Genomic DNA, 18,613 nt, shown 5'->3' on the forward strand with positions numbered 1-18,613 from the left:
AGGGTTTAGCTTAGGGGCCGTTTGGTTGGAGAAGGGGAAAGGGAAAGAGAATGAGAATGAGAATCAAGGAGAATGGAATGAAAACCCTTTGTTTAAGAATGTTGTTTGGTTAGTCCATTCTTCTCCCCTCTCTCTCTTCTAAGTAAGATAATATATAATATATAATAAATAATAAATAATAAATATTTATTAATTAATATTTATTATTTATTATTGATTATTAATTATTAATTATTATTTATTTATTATTTAATATTCATTATTTATTATTAATTATTTATTATTAATTATTTATTATTAATTATTTATTATTAATTGTTTATATTTATTATTTATTATTAATTACTAATTATAAAGTATTAATTATTAATTATTAATTATTAATTATTAATTATTAATTGTTAATTATTAATTATTAATTATTAATTGTTAATTATTTATTATTAATTATTAAGTATTAAGTATTAAGTATTAAATAGTAATTATTAATTATTAATTATTAATTGTTAATTATTAATTCATAATTGTTAATTGTTAATTATTAATTATTAATTATTAAGTATTAATTATAAATTATTAAGTATTAATTATAAATTTTATTAATTATTAATTATTAATTATTAATTATTAATTATTAATTATTAATTATTAATTATTATTATTTATTATTATTTATAGAGATGGTCAAAGGAAAGGGAATGACAAACCTTGGGGGTGGTAGGGTATCATTGTAGAGGGATTTCGGGGTAAGTGAAAAAGAAAATAGGGTAAAGGAAATGACAAAAACCACCAAACAAACGACAACAAATGAAATGAAACCCCACCATTCCATTTCCCTTTCCTGAAAACCCCCAACCAAACGCCTCCTTAGGGTGTTGAATCCGGAGGCGGCGAAAATTAGGAAGAGTGAGGAAGAGAGATGATGCAGAGTTGTAGCTCTACTCGCCAGAAGGTGAGCTGGTCAGATCTCCCTCAACCATTACTTCAATCCATCGTCAAATTACTGGGAAATGATCTTAACAGCTTGCGCCGTTTCCGATCAGTCTGCAACAATTGGCGCCAATCAACTGCTTATCCTGTGCCGCCTTCCGTCAACAACCACATCGAGTTTTCTTCCTCCGTCATCCTCCTCCGCCGTGGTGGCTCAGACTCTATCTCCACCCCGTGGATGGTGTTTTCCGTCAATATCGCCCCAGGTATTACCTCCTTTTCCACCCTTTCTCCGGTACTCCTTTCATTAATCTTCCCCAAAACCTCAGTCACACTTCAGAATTTTATACAGCTACAACTATGTACCATAAGGGTGATTCAATTACCAGTGAGATTGTCAGCCTGTCCCCTCTCTTCAGCCCTAAAAGAGTTGCATTGCGGAATGAACCAACTGATAAGTGTGACGACATTGTGCATTTTAGGCAGTTTGATTACTCTGTAGATTGGAAAGGAAACCTGTATTACGTTTCTCAGAAACATTTAATTCCAGTTTGTAAACCTACTGCTTGTAACGAGGTGGAATTACATGAAATGGCATATAGAAAGCGCCTTGTCACAAGAACATGTTTTCAGAACCTGTTTTTGGTTGCGAGGAACAAGGACATGTTGAGGGTTTATTAGCGTAGTTTTCGGGGTATGTTAGGATGTCTTATTGAGGTTCAGAGCTTTGGTTTCCCTGATGTGGTGCTGTTTGTCACTAGAGATTACAGTTTCTTTGTTTCCAGTAAGCAATTTCCTGGTTGTCAATTAAAGGATTGTATTGTTTTCACCTATGACGCTTTCCCTCCTTATTCGGGTATTGATTTGGAGATCCCTAAAGATGATGGAGGGGGGATGTACATTTTTAAGATTTGAAGAAATAATCATGCTTTCATGCCGATTTCTTCTTACCCGGGTTTCCCTCTTCATCTTTGCTCACCTCCATCTTGGGATTTACCGCCCCGCCCTCTTCATCTTTGCTCACCTCCATCTCGGGTTTTGCCGGTGCCACTGCCTCAAGTTGATAGGTATTTAATTACTAATTAGTCAACACTGATTTTTCATGTATGTTGTTTTATCATGTATAGTTCTTCAAATTTTGAGATTTTTTCGCCACTTCAAATCCTTATTGAGTTTTTATTTGGAGAAGAAAGTACTAAATGTAGCACTTGTGAAATATGTTATATGTTGCACGGAAACAGAACTTAGAATTAGAAATGGCAAACAAGTAAACACAAATTCAATGTAGGTTTTAGGAAATGTAGAACCTACAAGGTGAATTAATACTTTGTGATAAATTATTTTGTTTTAAAAATCAAAAGTTCTTTGTAGATGGTTGTAACAGTAATGTACGAGAAAAAGTAGTCAGCGTATGTTTAGGTATATTTTAACAGAATATAAGAAGTAGAAGAAAAGGTTTATTAAGGGTAAGTATACGCTGTCATATAAAAATGGCTTCCCCTGAGTTTCTTCTGAATAGGAAAGTTGATCTCCATGAGAGTATTGTGCATGTTAGAGATATGTTGCAACATGTTTTCTGTATTCAAGGATATTGGCCTTGTTGGTTTGGATTAAAGACTTGCTTTCCTGTTGTTTTCTCCTCAACGGGAACTTTTTATTTGATAACCTAGCTTGTTGGTATTGTTATAGTTCATAAAATTGAAGAAACAATGAAACATAGAATTCTCTCTAATAATCCATAGTTGTAGTTTCAGGCTTTCAGCTTGAAGAGATATCTATACTATCATTTTATGATTGGGAAATTTAAAGTAACTTTAAAGTTCCACTTGTCCTCTTTTTGTTTCTTTTTCTTCTGAAACATGGATTTATCTGTTACTCCTGTCATTTCACCTTCTGACTTCCCCTTTCCCAAACCATTTACCACCTCACCTGTCATAAAAATATCCACATCAATAACCATTGGCACATCTTCAACCGCTTCTTCTCTCAATCTCCTCCTCCTTACGAATTCTCTATTTTCCATCTCAGGGGTCAAAATTTCTTTTTGTGTTGGGCGAATTTATATTGAGAATAATAGAATCCTCCTCCCTTTTGTTAGTCTTAATGGGTAGGTGTGAAGTCAAATACTTCGTATCCTATCTCATCCTATTACAAAGTAATAAGAACGTCAATTTGTCTAATATCACTCTAAACCCCAATGATTATGTGCACTCTTTGTGATTATACTTGCACAAATTAAGAACCCGGTTATAATACAATCTATATAACTAACTGCAGTTTCTTTTCCAATCCATTGCATTCATTCATCACAAATTATCAATATTTTATCAGTTTAAAAACCTTATGACATGATTTTGTGTGGGCTTTTTGTACATGTTTGATTTGGGATCTTTGATGTATAAATTTTTTGTTCTAAAGAAAATAAAATTGTGCAAATGTGACATTACAGTTCAAAAAACTCAGAATACAATCTTCTATACAGCTTGTTTGGATAGACATTTAGGAAGGAAAGGGGGGGAAGGTAAGCGAAACGAAGGGGGAGTGAGGTGAGGGAAGAAGAAAACAATTTTTTTGTTTGAATAACATAAGAGTATGAGGGAAGGGAAAGGGAAGCATTGCTTTGAGGTTATTTTCTTTTTATTTTCAATCAGATTATCACCCTTATTCAATAGCACTTATGAGCCTCCTCTCTCACCCACCAATTCTTTGTCGCGGCCGTTGGTCACAGCATGAACACCTATAAGACCATGTTATTGCATTGAAGACGCCGGCTGCCTTCCCTGTTAATTTCATTAGCGTGATTTCATGAACAACGATGAAATTGGAAATTTGGAATCCTAATTTGAATCCTAATTATGAATTGGAAGAAGTAGCTTGATATTATCGAATCCCATACTCGCAGATCATAGGAGAGAGAATTCAGAGAAAGTTGCAAAGGAATTACTATGGTGTCTTGTGGATGAATGAGAAAGAGAGAAATGCCAGACTTGTGGAGGAACAATGGAACCAGGTTGGGTAAAACACTCCTATCAATGTCATTAAGCCTAATGTTTTCATTTTCCTTTCACATCTTTCCAGTTCTGGAGAGAAACATTTCTTAAACAATGAAGGTAAGAATTTCCTTCCATTTCCCTCAACCCCCGAATTTGCTATCCAAACGAAAGAAACTACACCCCTCCCTTTCCCTTCTCTTCCTTTCCCTCCAAAACCATCTATCCAAACAAGCTTTTAGTAATAGTTTGATGTTGCCATTAGGTTTTCGGCATGAATAATTCTGCTTGGACTTAAAATTCTAAATCAAGGTGTTGGAATTGGATGGAAATACTGCAAGGGACAACAAGAACAAGAATATCCCGATGCATAGTACTGTTGTGTCGAACAATGCCGCACTGGGAAATTCATTGGTGTGAGTGGCCGTGTGACTATTCTGCATACCAATTGCACATTCTAATGTGGCTATGATATAGCAGTTTTGGATGATGTTGATCGATATTTTGACAAATATGGGTGCATAAAAGGTTTAGATAGTATCAAATTGTACGAGAAATGTGTTTTCCTTACTCATGAGCCGATGAGGCAGTGTTTGCTGCTTCATATACCCTAACTGATATACACCTTATTGTTGTAGTTCACTTCTTTTATAAGATTGCAATGATGTTAGATTGTTGTTGTTGCTATTAATTTCTCTTCTAAAATGGTAATTACGTAGGTTGTTGTTCTCTCATAAGATGGCATTAAAGTAGGATCTGTCTAGGACTACATTGAAAGATACATTTCTTCGCCCTTCTAATTTACTACGTGTTCTGTTTTGTCACCGACCTGTATTTTTCTAAAATCTAACAATCTAAGGCTATAAACAACAGCTGCTGCTTCTTTGGGAACAAGCACACTTTGATATGACATGATAATATAATTTTTTTTTAATGTGAAGTGAGGTTTAAATAATAATTCTAATGCTTAATCACATGTTTGTGTAATGTGAAAAAGAGTTCTTGAATTTGAAGTTTGATGTGTGTTTGTGAAAGGTCTCAAAGGAGGCTGGTAAGAATAAACAGAAAGAAGATTCCTGTCCGAAGACGTCAGAAGAGCACACAACAATTTGAACCTGAGACACATACCTCTGAGACACATACCTCTGAGACACATGCTGTTTCTGCAGATGGAAGGAACACTACAGGAACTCCTACTACCGTGAATGCTCTAAACAATTTAGCTGAGCAAGGTAATATTGCGTCAATCTATATAAAGATCTCTGACATCAGACAATTCCCCCTTAGATTTTGATATAAACACTGTTCTTGTTGTTTAGGGCCTTGTCCGGATATTTTGAGGGAAGATATCGTACACTCTGTATCTCGGGCTTATATAACCTCTATAAACCAGGTAATAGTTTAATTATGGATATTAATTGTGCTTATCCAATGATACATTTTCAATTTATCCCACTTCTAGGACCTAATACGATGCCCCCTTTCATTCTTTTTGGCAGAACAACAGAAGTGATAGCTCAACAATCAAATTCGAAGGACTTGATATAAAACCTAGTCTAGTTCCCAACATTGCAAAAGATTTGGACAAAGCACGGAAACATCATAGAAAATAGCCTAATGTGTAACGGTGACACGATTGCTAGAGCGCTAGAGTCACTTGCTACCGTGGTACTCATTCTTGAGGATAACTCAGTCAGGTCTTTGAATGATTCCCAAGTTGATTATTTGAGCTCTGCATTGTCGGACTTGAAATGTATGCGCTTTGAAGTAGAGTGGCTAGCTCCTTGTGTTGAGAAGGCTGTTGGACTATACAAAAACAAGCCCGTGATAGAAACTTTCAACAAGCTCAGCCAGTTAGAAGACCAAGCCACGAAACGCAGATCAAACCTCCTTGAGGAATTAGCCAAACTTGATGAGATGCAAAAAGAACTGAAAGAAGACAAGGCAAAACTATCTAAGATTATGCAATTTTCTGGAGAAGTGGATTTGGACATACCTTTAGGAGGGGGATTGTCATAAATAGAATGAATGTGGGTTCTAAATACCTATTAGTAAATGTTAGAGGTCATTATTAACTGCTAATTTTAGTTATGTCTGTTATTTTGGTTGGCTTAGTGTAAATGAATGTGGGTTCTAAATACCTAGTAGGTTTTCTTGTAACAAACTAACAATAATTGAGTTTTCAAGATGTGGACCCATATTAGTTATAGGATATTTTAAAAAGAATACTCCCTTTGGCCCAAAATTTACAATTTAAGGGTTTGTCACATACTCACATGTCATAATATTTGGGTTGTAGTGTTTACACCAATGCATTATGATGTTCTAAATATCATCTTCGACAGGGTTAAAACATGGGCTAAAGATAAGTTAGTGCATAAATATATATAAAATGTGGATTGCTTAATATTTTGTGTCTTTGAATAATAATTGAGAAGTGGCTGTTTGAGAGTCTTATCATTGGATGTTTGTGTTTCAAAAGTAAAATAGAAATTGGGTCTCAAGGTTGAAGAAATTAAGTACTCCTTTTATTTCAGATTATCTGTAATATATTTTTTCCTTCCCATCTGTTTCGATTAATTGTAACACAATTTTTGGGGAAGGTTCTACAAATACTTTGTAGTTCGTACTATAATATCCAACTAACTCCACTTTATAATTTAATTTAAAAATTTTCATTATTCCTTTTCAATAAAAAATCTTTTTGTTATGTTAGTATGCTTTATTGGTTCAATTCTTACAAAGTTTGTTCTCTTCTACTCTAATTGAAGAATTAAGTTGAGTAGTGAAGTGTTTATTTTTTATTTGTAATACTTCATATTTATCGATATGCAATTAAAGATAGAATGATCAAAGATAACCGCGTATCTTAAGCCAAGTTTTACTTGTTTACAATAAGATAAAACTGAAACCTACTACAGTAAGTAATAATACCAAAAACATAAAAGCATTATGCTTTGGAATGAATGTAAAATAACCACTCTTACTTATTTGAGTAAGATAAAGCAAAACAAATAACTTTATTATTTCGTAAATCAAAAGGTAGTGGTTGTTTCATGCTTGTGCGCATGCATGTCATTACTTATTACGGAGTATGTCAATGACTTATAATTGTTATTTTTAATACATCATATGATAATGTTTTTTTTTTTTTTATATATATAACATAAAATAAATTAACGTATAGATACGATTAAAGTTTAATATAAATATAGATCAGATCAGAATGATCAGACCAAAAAAATACAACCGTATTTGACCAAATCGTAACCATACAAGACAATCTCATTACGAGTGAAGTGAACAAGTTCATAGTTTTGTATAGTTATGAGTAATATATTTCGGACGTTGTGAGATAATAAGAGTGTAATTTTACAATAGGATGAAGGGTTGGATGAACAATCATAAACTTCCAAAAACAAATACATACAACTATATACAGAGTACATACTACTCCGTAGTACATGTTCTTAGTAATACAGTACTTCGTATGTCGCACGGGATATAACGCATGATGTATAATCACAACTTCACAAGTATTCTCTTATAATCTTTACTGAGCTCTTTAACACTAATCCGTTTTTTTCGTGTCCAATTCATGTCGTGTATCACCTAAAAAAGAAGATAAGTAAATCACTTTTGGATGTTTGTGAATAATGGAAGGAAAGCCATTAGCAATAATGAGGTTTATACTTGTAAGTTCAATCCCACACCCATTAGGGATTTAGGGAGAAGGCAACGTCCTCATTTAGTTTGCCCACTTGTTTTTCCATTTGGACTATTTGGGTTTTACTCGAAGCCAAGCCACCTTTTTGGATCCATTTACTCAAAAATCACTAGAAGTTGCCCTATCGATTCCCATAATTGTCACTTTGTCATCCTAGTGCTTGTTCCTTTTTTGTCTTTTGGAGATTGAGTCATTTACTTATTCACTCCATATTTAAGGGTCCTGTTCGTTATCGTAACAAAAATATGGAAATCACAAAAAAACAGTTTTCAGTTTTTTTAACGATTTCAAAATTAATAGGATTATTATAGAGATAATTTCTTTTTATTACGTATTGTAGTTCATAATTCAACCTAATTTATATGCTTTTAAAAGTCACAAAACCAAAAACTAAAAACTAACAGTAGTATCAAACGTCCTAACGCGGTCCATTCATATCATGAAAGTATATAAGAGTGATATAAGAGTCCCTCAATACTCAATAGTGATTGGAACTTTTTAAATGTATGTGGGAGCTTACGTCTCAAAGTTACGTGAAATCAATTTTGTAATGGAAAAAGAAAGTGGTCCATTCCTTTATCTTTGTCTCACTTTTTTTTAGCCATAACATAATAATGCCCACATATATTCTTAACAAATTTATGCTACCAATGATTTTCTTAACGATCTGGTTTTCAAGCCCATACGAGTACACATTAGTACATTATATGTAAGATAAAAGAATCTCGGTCATTTAGACCAGACACATACATTCAAGATAAAAGAGTCTCGACGATTGAACCAGTGAATTGCTTGGTTATAAATCACAAAAAAATTGATATGTTAAAGTGTGTCAATAGAGTCAAAATAAAAATAGTGCAGTCATTAAAAAAACGGAAGAAGTAAACATTTTATGAATTTAACTTATTTCGCGCTCAAAATCAAACATCAATTACATCATCCAGTAAAGTCCGATAAATAGTTATTTGGTATCACCAATTTTACCACACTATTTGCATGGTCGCAATTTTATGCTTACGAAATGCTAACCGCACAATTGCACAATTTGCACTTCACGTCATCATTCCCTTGTTCATACTTGATGGTTGAGTACTTGAAAATATAAAATGGTCTCAAACCCGAATAATAAGGGTCAAGTACATAAAATCTGAATATTCCTCTTATCTTGACGTTGACCATTATGATTCCTTCTGGGACACTCATTTATGAAGTCGAAATCAATATTTGAAGAAATATCTTTACCATTTTACCTCTTACCCTAATTGGATATGTTAATTACTTAATTTTATTTACTTAGTAAAAGCTTTTTAAAACACATTCACGTACCGCTTTTCGCTTCGATCAAAGCTTTATAACTTTTTAGGTAATAATATTTATTGATACGATTTAATCATCATATCGAGTTCTGATTATAAACAATACCAATGAATCATGAGCACACGAACATTGACACTTGACACTTTAAGCAAATACGAAGTACATAATTCATCGTATGGACCCGATACACCGTAACAACAATAATTATCTCGAAATCGGAGCATTATTATTATTGTTAACAAATGTAGTAACAATTGATTAAATTGGTGCTCCATAATCACAATTCAATTCCTTAATTCTTTCCACTATCTAAATGATCTTCCTTTTCCATATCAATCTTAATTTAATCACCCCAATCTTGACTTCTAAGCAACAACAAAAACATATCCAATTAGCTCACGTTTTGGGGGCAACCCATCCATCATATCCCAAACGTTACTATAAATTTGTTCATTATATTTCACATTCAAAACTCATAACTTTGCTCCAAAATCCCATCTTTTTCCCCTTTCTTTCAAAACTCTATAATTTAGGCATGGATAATCACCATTTTCATCTTAATTATATCATGAAATCACCATTAATAATGTTGATAATGGTGTTTTTCCTCTGTTTCATTGTTATTACTGAATCTGCCCCTCAAACTGCTATTGTTACCCAACTTCCTGGCTTTAATGGCACTTTTCCCTCCAAACACTACTCCGGGTATTCATTTTATTATTGCTTTCAACATAATCTTCCTCCTTTTTTTTACTAATATTTTTATAAGAAATGTTTTCTTTTTGGATTCTTGTTCTGTTTTTGTTGTTTTAATGGTAAATTTTGAGTATTTTTCTGACATGATTTTTATTATCTTGTTATGAAATTTGAAGGTATGTAACAGTTGATGAAAATCATGGGAAGAAAATGTTTTACTACTTTGTTGAATCAGAAAGAAACCCATCACAAGATCCTGTTGTTCTTTGGCTTAATGGAGGACCCGGGTGCTCGAGTTTTGATGGTTTTGTCTATGAACATGGTATGTACATCTTCCAATTCCAACCAAGTTTTAATGGATTAGTCTAATTAATTTAGTTTTGCTTATTAATTTAGTGAAAGTTTATAGAGTTGAAGTAGTAATTTGATGTATAATTGTATATATATATATATTTCAGGTCCTTTCAATTTTGAGGCAGCAAAAACAAAGGGAGGCATGCCAAAATTGCATCTTAATCCCTACAGTTGGTCCAAGGTCACACAACCTGCCTCGTGTTTTCCCATGAATGGGCATAATTTTGATTACTTCATCATTGTTACAAACTAGACCTAATCAAATTGCGGGCCGGGTTATGACTTAAATTCTGCCCACTATGTCGGACCGGGTCGGATTGGGCCAAACATTTCTGTCCCAAAACCCGCTATTTGGGCCAAAAATGGCAGGCTTTACGGGCCATTCGGGCCGGGCCAACTTTACAACTAAAGTTGCAATTTTGAGTTGCCCAAAACCCACGCAAAAATGAAAAAAAAAAACTGACTGGGCCCAAAAATCGGGCCTAAAAATTCTGCTCGGGGTCCGCTATTTTCGGGCTGGGCCAATTTACAACTAAAATTGCAATTTTAAGTTGCCCAAAACCCACGCTAAAATAAAAATTTGGCACAGGCCCGGAAATCGGGCCTAAATTTTTTGCTCTAGATTCGCTATTTTTCGGGCTGGGCCAAATTTACAACTAAAATTGCAATTTTGAGTTGGCCAAAACTCACGCCAAATAGAAAAAACTGCCCGGGCCCGAAAATCGGGCCTAAAATTATGCTCGGGATCTGCTATTTTTCGGGCCTTGCCAGCGGGCCAGGCTCATGATAACCAGGTGTGTTACAAACTCATTTTGTTTCAAAATTCCAGGTTTCCAACATGATCTACTTGGACTCACCATCAGGAGTTGGATATTCTTACTCACAAAACACAACTGATTTTAATACCGGGGATCTCAAAACCGCATCTGACACTCATACATTCCTGCTCAAGGTTCATTTTCATTTATTAATCACTGTAATATAATGAATATGGTTAAATTTTTACTAATTTACTGTACTGATTGTTGTTAATATGGTGCAAACAGTGGTTTGACATCTATAAAGAGTTTGCTGCAAACCCATTTTTCATAGCTGGTGAGTCTTATGCTGGGATTTATGTGCCAACACTTGCTTCAGAAGTTGTCAAAGGTAAATTTTCCTTTAAAAACTTGTAAGAAGATTATGGTTTGATTCGATTTTATTCGATTTTATTCAAAGAGTAATAAACTGAGAGGTATGCAGGACTTGATGCTGGTTTGAAGCCTGTTATCAATTTGAAGGTAATAATTTAATTTACTGTAACTTTGTAGATTAACTGTGAGTTTGAATCAGATTTTCTAATACTTTAATTACTGTCTTGATATTCAGGGTTATATGGTAGGAAATGGAGTAACAGATGAAACCTATGATGGAAATGCTTTAGTCCCTTTTGCACATGGGATGGGTTTGATCCCTGATGAACTATACCGGGTACAGAAAGTTTTCCTCTTCATTTTTTTTGATTCTTGAACTTTTTTCAGATTTTCTGATGATTCTATTGTAGCATATTTATGTGTTCTTGGTTTATGAGATGCCAGAATCAAGCTACATGAATTTTTTTGCTGTCGTTTGCATGATTGCATCAATTGTTTACTGATTTGGAAGCAAACCTGTCAATTTTTAAAAAGCAGAACATGTTACAGTTATTTAAATATACCTGATCAACATGAGCACGGACGCTAGCGCGGAAAATAACGGGCTTTTTGGGAAGATTTTTAGGCCCGTTTTGGGGACTGGCCTAGCCTGATTTTAAAAAATTTAGGGTGGGTTTTGGACAACTCAAAATTATAATTTTAGTTATAAATTTGGACCGGCCCTAAAATGGCCCACAAACCCACTATCTTTGGCCCTAAATAGCAGTTATTTTACCTATGGGCAGAATGTTTAAAGCATGGCCCGGCCCACAATTTGATCAGGTCTAAGTAGATGTGATCAAAATTCGGGCCGGACCGGGTTTTAACACTAAAATTCATGCCCAAACCCATAAAATTGGCGCGGGCATCGCCGGCCGAAACTTGGCCGGGCTCGGGTTTTGGTATAAAATGCATATTTTAGGCTACCCAAACCCATATGACAGAATATATAAAATTGGTGTGGGCATTGCCGGCCGAAACTTGACCGGGCTCGGGTTTTGGGGTCGGGACCGGGTTGGGTCGGGCTGCGCGGGCCGAGCTATAGTTGATCAGGTCTAGGTCTAAGTTATCATTTTGTTAAGAATAACCTTACCAAGCAAACATCCCTTGCGATATATGACAGATTATAGTGTAATTCTGCAGAGGATCGTCACAGAGTGTGAAGGAAACTACTACAATCCAACCACTGATGGTTGTGATGCCTTGATTTCAAAAGTTAACCAGGTTAATTATTTCCACTTTCCTAATCATGTAACTTAATTTCATTACATTCTATATTGATTTGGGTTAGCTTTCTGCTTAAACATAATGCATTATGTTTAATCACTTGCAGGATGTTGATGGATTGAATATATATGACATTCTGGAACCTTGTTATCACTCCCCTAACTCAGGTATACAGAACACTACTACTCATCTAAGACTACCTTCAACAATTTCCAGCTTCAAGGCATTAGGAGAAACCGAAAGGCCTCTTCCTGTGAGGAAAAGGATATTTGGTCGGGCTTGGCCCCTTAGAGCTCCTGTCAGGCCCGGGAGAGTTCCTACCTGGCCCGAAATCGCCAACAGCGTTTCTGTTCCTTGCATTGTAAGTTACTCGATTACAGTACCTTCAGATTTTTTTGAATGAGCAAGTAGTACTAGACCTGTCAAACGGGTCGGTTGGGTCGGTTTGTAGAAAAAATTACTTTCGCGGTCGGGTTAATTCGAGTCGGTCACTTTCGGGTTTGGATTTACAAATGCTTATTCGAGACCAGAAGTTTCGGGTTTGGGTCGAACCGATGGGTTTAGAGATTCTAAAACGCTATTTATATTTTTATTAATTTGGATAATAAATACGGAGTATACAAAATATGTGTATAAATTAACAAATTTTCATACACAAGTTTACATTTGGTCAAATTCAACCATAAAATGACATAGTTCAAATCAAAATTATATTACATACAGCAATAGTAACAACATGTTTAATGTGCTTAAAATTCTTCGTACTCTCATTTATTATTATAAATACAACGATAAAACGAGTTCGGTCGGGTTTTGACCCATTACTTTTCTGGTAGTTTGGGTTCGTATAAAATCGGGTTACGGGTCACGAAATCTTGTTCAAGACCCACTACTTTGGGTCGGGTTCAGGCCGGATCGGGTCGGGTCGGTTTTTGGCAGGTCTATGAGCAACCACTACATGGAGGACTAATAACAATGTGAATGTGTATTTAAACTTATAGAATGATGAAGTTGCAACTTCATGGCTGAATGACAAGGCAGTAAGAAAAGCACTTCATGCTGATGAGGTAAGAGTATCACTTTCATCTCTTTTCTTCTGCAGAAAGAAATACAAATTTAGTACAAAGGTTTTCTATATGCCAATCTGATTGTTCTTCTGATTATTGCTTCAGGAAAGTGTAGCAGGTCCTTGGGAACTGTGCACAGGCAGAATTTCTTTCGACCATGATGCAGGAAGCATGATCAAATACCATAAAGATCTCACTTCTCGAGGCTACCGAGTCCTCATATACAGGTAAATCAGTTTCTGATAACCATAAAAATAGACCTGATCAACTACTGACCGGCCCGCTGGCCCGACCCGAACCAATCTGTAAAAAAATGTGGGTCTGGACAGCCTCAAATACGATTTTTGATATATGTTTTGGGTATACATATTTGTGTTAAAACCTGGCCCGACCTGAATTTTGATCACCTCTGCATAAGCATGATTTCACTGATAAATGTGATTTTTGTTCTGATTTTTTTGTTCTGATTTATCAACATATGACAGTGGAGACCATGATATGTGTGTTCCATACACCGGGAGTGAGGCATGGACGAAATCTATTGGATACAAAGTAGTAGACGAGTGGAGGCAATGGGTTTGCAATGAACAAATTTCTGGGTTAGTCTTTACTTTTCAGATTATATGTTCAGCAAATCTATTGTGTAGTAATGAAATGATTAACTGGTATTCACTACATATTTGCAGGTTTACACAGGGGTATGAGAAGAATCTCACTTTCCTTACCATAAAGGTAAACAGAATTTAAATTTCTTAGTTCAATCCATGTTTTGGAAAACATGAAATCTTCAACATGAGTCTGAATCTGCAACATGAACATTTGTTGTGCAGGGGGCAGGACATACAGTACCAGAATACAAACCGCGAGAAGCACTGTATTTTTATAGCCAGTTTTTGGCAGGAAAAAGAATATGAAAATATTTCATGTTTAGAGACTCGAATGTAATTTCATCTGACAAATAAGTTTCTGTAGGATTACAATTTGAAAGAAATATACATGGTTATACTTCAGATGCAGCAGACATGCTGATGCATTTGTTTACTTTGCTAGTTTTCTTTGCTGGTATTACATCAGAGACTTAAGACAAGTCTGCAGTGGCATAGAGAAAGTATGTGATTATGCGATTTCAACAGAAATGGAAAACTGAAAACATAAAAGATAACACACTACGAGGTCAAAAAAATAAATTCTCAACCCATCTGATAAACCATTTTGACACGTTTAGCGTAGACCTGATCAACATGAGCTCGACCAGCTGGTCTGGCCCGAATTGATTCAAATATGAAACAATCAATTGAAAGATTACAAACAGAACAATCAGAATGCTGTGAGGATCAAGGCATTTTTCCATAATAAAAATGATAAAGGCATTCATAAAAGCATATGACAAATTAGACTAAAAGTCTCAAAATTCCTGCATTTCTTCATAATTCCTGCATTTTTCCATAATAAAAAGGATCAAGACATTCCTAAAACATACCATATTCCTAAAACATAACATATTCCTAAAACATAACATATTCCTAAAACAAACACAAGGACTGTCAGAAGACGTACTACACAGCAAATTGCATTTACAAATCAGAGAAGTCCCTCTCCCAGACACTGATCAAGATCTATTGGTTCCGGAAATGGAAGTTTGGCGGACAAACAAGCTTTTTTCTCATCAAGTTCTTGCTTCACTTTAGCACTACGAGCAAGGAACTCTCTTTCCTTTTCATCAATTTGAGCTTTTGACTTGTTAATAGCCATTATAGACTCAATCAGAGGCTTACTTTTATGCAGTGTCAGAACCCACTCAACAAAAGCAACTAACCAGTCTACCTTTAAGCCTACACATTGAAGGTCATGCAGATTGGATGCGAGTTCCTGAGCTAAGGAATCAGTCAATGTCCTCAGTGTAGTCTTTTGGAGAAATATTATGATATTTGCTAGTGATTCTAAGGTAAGGGTTAACATGACTTTGCTGCGCACGGTTTTTTCTCCAATAAGGTTCCCATGCTTGTTCCAAATCATTTGCAAAGTTGGCAATAGATTGGGCCTGATACCCAGAGATTCTAAACCTTGAAGCCCGATGTTTGGTTCACAAGCCTGTGAAGCATACAACATTACAAAAAGATAAGAATGTTTCAGTGATGCCTACATAAAATTTTGAAGAAAAAAAACAAGCATCCTTACCAGTACTGAAGAAATAACAGGTGGAAAGTCCGCGATAGAAACTTTATTTTCTGAGATATCTGGTGCTGAGTGTGAATGGAAATCAAGTCAGAAATCATGCAAGGGAAAGAGAGTTCAAACTTCAAAGCATTAAGCAAAAATCTGCGAATTCAGACTAAAACACAAGTTACCTTTTTTGTGCTGAATCTCAGAAACAGGCAAATGGGATGAAGATTTCCCTTGAGTTGCCGAGGTTGAATGGATTTTAGTGTTCTGTTTCTCAGATTTAGGTGTATTTGAGGGAGCTGAGCCATGAGTTTGTGAAGATGCACCATTTTGATTGGTTGCATCTGATTCCATCATTTCATCTTCCTCAGGATTACTTCACAAATATAGGCAGATGAAAGTTCAGATTTCAAGCATTATTCTAATAAACCATTCAGCAACTACATGTGGCTATGCAGATAAAAATGGTTAGCTACTTATCTCTATCGTACAGGATCATGGTTTAAAATTTTCTGAAACAAAGAAAATTTGCCATCTCAAAATAACTGTTTTGTACAGATAATACTGCATATTTGACTTTGATCCCATAGTTTCTCACTGTCGACCTTTTAAGATGACACATCCGGCATTTTTTTGGACGAAAAGGTAACACACACTCTAACAAAATTAAACACTTCATCAACCTATACTGTGTACTTAAATCTTGAAACCTTGAGATGCCTTGCATAACATACAGATAAGCCACTTTCAACCCTTAAAGTTTCAGCCATAAAATTCAAATTTAATGCCTCAGAATTGTTACTCTCTATCTATTTACAGTATAAGACACAGAACATTAAAGAAGTGGCAGCTAAGAAAATTTGCTGCTCCCTAATGTTCACATTGCACATTTGGAATAAATAAACATCAACAGCAGCAACAACAACAACAATAACAAGGTCAATAACAACCAGGTCAACAACAATTCAAACAATCCAGCACAATCTCCATATTATAGGAAACACAAATCATCTAAGCTTTGTTTGGCTGAGGAAATGTCCTGAACTAAGAAAATAGTTTTAGATGTCCATGTTCAAATTTCTAGTTCATATCACAAGTCAAATCATTGATCCTACAAACATCAGATATCCATCATCACAAAAACCATAACTTTGAACTCTAAAGAACTAATTAATATGACCACTATTGATTACCTTTGATAATGTGGCGGAGATGGAGATGATTGAGCCTGCAAGGCCCATTCCGGCACAGAAAAAAGGCCAGATTTCAGGAAATCTGCAATTGGTTTGAAATCCGCAATAGGCATGAAAATATGTCCTCCTAACCAGAAAATCTGAATATTTTCTTTAGAAAACTTGGATTCATTAGGTTTACTATAGGGATGGAAGGCGTCATTGGAGAAGACAATGTAGTTGTCAAATCCGAAACCAGGGAATTCAGCAGCTGAAACAAAGAAGCTGTAAACTTTCGAAACAAACAACACCATAGGATCATCCCCAAAACTCTTAACCTTAACCCAACTCCATGACTTCTTGTTATGAACCTTACACAACTTGAAAACTTTAACCATTTCATTGATCCGCATAATCATAAACAAATCCCCAGATTTTGATGATCCCACCAAACGTTTCCCCCACCCCTTGTTTACGCAATCCGGCTTAATCACCGGCTTTTCAACTAAGGTTTTAAGTACTGCAAACTGATCAGTAAACATCCTGTACAACTTCCCAAGTCTATCCAATGCATAAATTACACCCCTAAAACTCAGAATATCATCAAATTTGTCAAGTGAACCATATGATATGTCAAACCATGGAAGTTCCGTTCCATACTGATACTCCGGCTTAACTGGTGGAGACCCACCTAATTGACCCCCTCTAAATAAAACCAACAAAGAACCATCATCAACCATGGACGGAATACTCCGATCCTTGAAAAAAAGCAACACTTTCTCATGATATGAAAGTGCCCTCGAACAATCATTCATTTCCTCTTCATCAGCCATATGGTAATCAACAGAAAGACGACGAGGTTGAAACCGATCTAAGGTAAAATTCTCAGGAATATCAAAGAGAGGCTCACCGGAGAGAGGATTGCAGAGTTCGAATTCCCCTTTGGTAATTTCCACAGAAGCGACAATCCACGGTGTGCCGGAAACAGGAGGGCGGATGAGATAAACGGAGGAAGAAAACAGAGTTTCGGAACCCATGACGAAAGGCAAGAGGGCGGAGATAGCGGTGGCTCGCCGCCATTTCTTACAAACTGATCGGAAGTTTTGCACGTCTTTGCGGTTTCCCTTGAGGTGGATGGCGATAGAACGGAGGACTTCAACGGGAAGTTCCGACCAGATTACTTTCTGGCGAAAATTCCGCATTTTAGGGTTTCAATCAGTTTTATAAGCTGTATTTGGGGTTTCAATTAGGAAGCAAAATGGACTTACAAGGTTTTTCTGGAGAGGTTTGCCGATGTAACGGAGGATTTAACCGGGAGCTCCTACCAAATTATATTTTCCGGCGAGAACTCCGCGTTTTTAGGGTTTTGATTTGGGAGAAAATTGTAGGTGAAAGAGAAGAGGTACTCCGTACTAATCTGCAATAACTTTCCGTTTCAATTGCTTTTTCGTTTAGAAAAAATACAGTAAAAAAAAAACGGTAACTTTTTCGTTTCAATTGCTTTTTATGTTCCCAATATATTTTTAAACTTTCCCGCGCAATGTTGTAGATTATGTAGCAAGAATTGGTAATGGGCTCGGCCCTAAATAACCTCATTTGGGCCTTTATCATGTGATGTAGCATGTAAACACAATCTTGTCAATTGCCAAGTCAAATTAGTCTCTTAAAATAGCAACATAAAAATAACCTTGTTAATTTCCCTCCAAAGTATTTTAATTGGGCACATAGAATTAGTGGAGGTCTAGTTAGTGACCCGAACGATTTTCCGGATTATTGGATAATGTGAAGCACGGAGTAT

General features: G+C 35.5%; 3 protein-coding genes across 4 annotated transcripts; 2 read left to right on the forward strand and 1 right to left on the reverse strand.

Moving 5' to 3' along the window:
• Positions 1 to 850: 850 nt before the first annotated feature.
• On the forward strand, positions 851 to 6,187 carry LOC110782510 (uncharacterized). The gene is made up of 4 exons (XM_056828653.1): positions 851 to 1,997; positions 4,956 to 5,152; positions 5,240 to 5,313; positions 5,420 to 6,187. Exons 1-4 carry the CDS (start codon positions 1,864 to 1,866, stop codon positions 5,531 to 5,533), a joined length of 519 nt encoding a protein of 172 aa, XP_056684631.1. The 5' UTR covers positions 851 to 1,863; the 3' UTR covers positions 5,534 to 6,187.
• A 3,050-nt stretch (positions 6,188 to 9,237) lies between these two features.
• LOC110782501 (serine carboxypeptidase-like 20) lies at positions 9,238 to 14,499 on the forward strand. The gene is made up of 14 exons (XM_021986684.2): positions 9,238 to 9,669; positions 9,837 to 9,982; positions 10,119 to 10,195; positions 10,844 to 10,966; positions 11,061 to 11,163; positions 11,257 to 11,294; positions 11,383 to 11,484; positions 12,330 to 12,410; positions 12,520 to 12,774; positions 13,415 to 13,480; positions 13,586 to 13,707; positions 13,966 to 14,079; positions 14,167 to 14,212; positions 14,311 to 14,499. Exons 1-14 carry the CDS (start codon positions 9,278 to 9,280, stop codon positions 14,392 to 14,394), a joined length of 1,749 nt encoding a protein of 582 aa, XP_021842376.2. The 5' UTR covers positions 9,238 to 9,277; the 3' UTR covers positions 14,395 to 14,499.
• Positions 14,500 to 14,833: 334 nt separating this feature from the next.
• Positions 14,834 to 18,272, reverse strand: LOC110782486 (uncharacterized). Of its 2 annotated transcripts, none has more exons than XM_021986672.2 (4): positions 16,837 to 18,272; positions 15,829 to 16,019; positions 15,659 to 15,717; positions 14,834 to 15,571 (listed from the first exon to the last, which is right to left on the reverse strand). In XM_021986672.2, the coding sequence occupies exons 1-4, from the start codon at positions 18,015 to 18,017 to the stop codon at positions 15,062 to 15,064; spliced, it is 1,941 nt and encodes a 646-aa protein (XP_021842364.1). In that variant the 5' UTR covers positions 18,018 to 18,272; the 3' UTR covers positions 14,834 to 15,061. The 2 variants fall into 2 exon arrangements, with proteins under 2 accessions (XP_021842364.1, XP_021842356.1); XM_021986664.2 differs by having other exon boundaries at positions 15,659 to 15,723; positions 16,837 to 18,271.
• Positions 18,273 to 18,613: the final 341 nt, after the last annotated feature.

The sequence above is a fragment of the Spinacia oleracea genome, chromosome 5, assembly GCF_020520425.1.
Source record: "Spinacia oleracea cultivar Varoflay chromosome 5, BTI_SOV_V1, whole genome shotgun sequence".
NCBI classification, from domain to species: Eukaryota; Viridiplantae; Streptophyta; class Magnoliopsida; order Caryophyllales; family Amaranthaceae; genus Spinacia; species Spinacia oleracea.